Raw genomic sequence first — 3,441 nt, 5'->3', positions numbered from 1 at the left:
CCAGCCCCAGCCCCCCTCTGCTTCTCTACTTCAACCTATTTCTAACAATACAAGAAACACTCATGTGTATCAAAAATCACCAGGCAACGAGGGATGGCGATTAGCCCAGCGACGACATTGTAACTGGCTTTTTGTTTGGATGCGCGTAGCTGGTGATCGTTCGCCAGGGCCAGGATGGCAAGCGAACGGTGGTGAGGTGGCAGTTTTTACTGCGTTTGGGGGGGTGGGGGGTGGCAGTTTTTAGAAACTGCCATGGCAGTTCTTTCCTTGTATGGCATTTTTCCTTTTTCCCTGGGTCTTTTTTTGCGAAAACTGCCATCCTTCGGATGGAGATCGTGTGGCTCAGAGGTAGTTCGCTGGCAAAACGTTCCTGGGGAACGTCAGCCAGCTAAGATTACCGTTTTGTTTTGTTTTCTCTCTTTTTTTTTAACAGAGAAGCCAACAGCCGATGAACCGTAACAAAGACCAAACTGAGCAACCCGGCGGTGGATCAAGTCGCGATCAAGCCAGGCGACATGGCAGCGGAGAAAATCGGGTCAGGCGGCGACCAAAACAGGTTGCGCGGTGGTCGAATCGGGGCGGCAGCGGCCAACGTAGATCATAGCGTGGGGGGCCATCGTGGATTCGGAAGCGCAGGTGCGAGGAGACATGGCGGCGGGCCTAGACGAGGTGGGTGGCGACCAGGGCCAAGGCAGACAACCAGACTGTATGGGGAGGCAGTGGCGTCGATGTGATGGAGGTGGGCATGGTGGAGATGGGTATGAGGGGCAGCAGCAGCCGGCGTGATGGAGAGAAGCTGGCGTGGCGGGAGAGAAGGGAGCAGCAGCAGCCGGTAGGAGGACGGCGCCACGACATGCTGGAAGGATCAAAGCAAGAGTTGCACGCGTGAAAAATTTGACCTAGGCTCTAATACCATCTTAGGAAATATGCAACCTGTAGTTCCTGGGGCAAATGGCCAGTATATAAACATGTATGAGTGGTAAATATGCAGGAAGCCCCTCGATACTACGGGGAAAATATGCAGGCCATGCATGAAACATAATATAACTCTACCAATAAGCACCTTAATTTTGTGTTTCTTTATGTTTAACAGATTATTGGCTTGAACAATGTACCCCTTGCTGGTGACGAATTTGAGTCTGTTGATGACCTTGATGTTGCACGTGAAAGGGCAAATGCGCGTGCCGATGCAATGAGAATTGAAAGGATAAATGCGAAAGCTGGGGAAGGAAAAGTCACTCTCTCATCCATTGCAGCTTCCATTTCATCTGGGAATCAAGTAGGGATTGATACTCATGGGTTAAATGTCATACTTAAAGTTGATTTTCAGGTATGCACATTGCTTATAAACATCTGGTTTGAATCTTGTTGTTACCCACTCTTTCTTTCTAAGTAACTTGATCATGATAGGGTTCAATTGAGGCCATTAGGCAAGCCATTCAAGCGCTGCCTCAAGAAAATGTCTCTTTGAGATTCCTACTTCAAGCTCCAGGAGACGTTAGCCTCAGTGATGTTGATCTGGCTGTTGCTTCGGAAGGAATTGTATTTGGTTTTAATGTCAAAGCTCCGGGGTCAGTTAAGAAATATGCTAAGCAGAAAAGTGTAGAGATTCGATTGTACAAAGTGATCTATGATTTGATAGATGATTTACGCAATGCCATGGAAGGGCTTCTTGACCTTGCTGAGGTAAACAGGCTGTCATTTTTGTACTTTTAAGCCAGTTGCGTAGAAAGCGTCTGAAAAGTCATTGAGACGTTGTCCTAATTGAGAGGTCAAAAGGTTCTTTGTTTTTGTTGGGATACCATCCATTGAAAGGAATACTTACTCCTAACATCATAACTGGGTACTTTGGCAATATACTCTGAAGTTAATATTAGTTTCTGTTATTTCGAATGATCATCCTAATATATCTTTCTTTGTCAGGAGGAGGTACCACTCGGTTCAGCCAAAGTTCGAGCTGTTTTCAGTAGTGGCAGTGGAAAGGCAGCGGGTTGCATGGTTACTACAGGGAAAGTTGTGGAAGGCTGCAATGTTCGGGTTCTTCATAAAGGAAAAGAAGTTTATGTGGGTACACTTGATTCCTTGAGACGGGTGAAAGAAACTGTGAAGGAGGTATGCAAAATATGCATGAACCCATAGCATTTGGATGCAGTTTACCTTACCCCCCCAACACACACACACAAATAAACCCATGTCAATTAGTTGCGTCATTATTTGTTATCTTCTTTCACTCACTCATTGTTGCTGCTGAAACTAGACTTAGTCTGCTGATTTCTTCTTTTTCAATAGGTTGGTGCAGGGCTAGAATGTGGTATTGGGGTAGATGACTTCGACGATTGGGAGGAAGGTGACGTCCTTGAGGCATTCAACACCGTGAAGAAGGCAAGAACGCTCGAGGAAGCCTCTGCGACTGTGACTGCTGCTCTCAAGGGTGCAGGCGTCCAGGTGTAGATGTTGCAAAGCTGATAAGCGAGTAACAACTGCAGCAGCCATTTTTTCTTTCGGCGTCGAAGCTGGAGTGCGTTGGCCACATTCCCTAAGAATGACAGTCAGGTACTTGAAAGACAGAACCTATACATGCCACATGACGTGCCTGCGTTGCTGCCGGGAGCCTGCCTGTGCTGGACCGTATTGTATCCGCCTCTCAAAGCTGCATGTGCTACTGTATGTTGATGTACATAGAGAAGATTACATCTGCTATTTTTAGTTTGCCTCTAACAGGTAGAGGGGGGGGGGGGTTCTAGTTTTATACCCGGGGGGCGCTTGACTTCTTGAGACAAGCTGTAACCTGCAACGTTGAGGCCGCATCATTTTCCGATCATCATTCGTCATCCTCTTCGTGCTTCGTGAAAGTAAATGAGTTTGGTCATGTCAGAATTTCCTTGTTAAAAACCAGGAATTCAGAATGTATGCTGTAGAATTCTTGGCAAATCATTGGCCTGGTCTTCACGAATTGAAGATGGATGTCAGAAAGAACACAAACACGAGGAAAAAAAACTCGATGAGAACAAGATTCATGTTCAAAATCTCCTTCGCATAACCAACAAAAGAATAGGGAAAGCCACTTGAATTCCTAGAGGAATCTTGAATTCCTAGAGGAATCTTGTCCGGGGGGTGGTCTAGAACTCCTACCGAGTCTTGTCTACAAGGGGCAGACCAGACCTGGCCATGGGCCGCCCGACCTTGTCCACGGGCCGGGCTTGGGCCTAGATTTCAAGCCCGACAGGGGGGGGGGGGTTCTAGTTTTATACCGCTTGACTTCTTGAGACAAGCTGTAACCTGCAACGTTGAGGCCGCATCATTTTCCGATCATCATTCGTCATCCTCTTCGTGCTTCGTGAAAGTAAATGAGTTTGGTCATGTCAGAATTTCCTTGTTAAAAACCAGGAATTCAGAATGTATGCTGTAGAATTCTTGGCAAATCATTGGCCTGGTCTTCAC

The 3,441-nt window shown here is 46.9% G+C and overlaps 1 protein-coding gene across 1 annotated transcript; it reads left to right on the top strand.

Moving 5' to 3' along the window:
* The first annotated feature begins 1,067 nt into the window (after window positions 1-1,067).
* Window positions 1,068-2,700, top strand: LOC125521317 (translation initiation factor IF-2, chloroplastic-like). Its single transcript, XM_048686374.1, has 4 exons — window positions 1,068-1,330; window positions 1,411-1,686; window positions 1,924-2,112; window positions 2,290-2,700. The coding sequence occupies exons 1-4, from the start codon at window positions 1,193-1,195 to the stop codon at window positions 2,449-2,451; spliced, it is 765 nt and encodes a 254-aa protein (XP_048542331.1). The 5' UTR covers window positions 1,068-1,192; the 3' UTR covers window positions 2,452-2,700.
* Window positions 2,701-3,441: the final 741 nt, after the last annotated feature.

The sequence above is a fragment of the Triticum urartu genome, chromosome 7 (genome assembly GCF_003073215.2).
Source record: "Triticum urartu cultivar G1812 chromosome 7, Tu2.1, whole genome shotgun sequence".
Lineage (NCBI taxonomy): Eukaryota > Viridiplantae > Streptophyta > Magnoliopsida > Poales > Poaceae > Triticum > Triticum urartu.
The sequence above is the reverse complement of the archived record's forward strand: the minus strand, read 5'-3'. Positions and strand labels throughout refer to the sequence as shown.

Bases quoted from the DNA above. Each gene is read 5' to 3' on its own strand.
- LOC125521317 (XM_048686374.1), top strand. From the start codon at position 1,193: ATGAGAATTGAAAGGATAAATGCGAAAGCTGGGGAAGGAAAAGTCACT. The intron at 1,331-1,410 runs GTATGCACATTG...TGATCATGATAG, and splicing joins TACTTAAAGTTGATTTTCAG to GGTTCAATTGAGGCCATTAG. The intron at 1,687-1,923 runs GTAAACAGGCTG...TTTCTTTGTCAG, and splicing joins GGCTTCTTGACCTTGCTGAG to GAGGAGGTACCACTCGGTTC.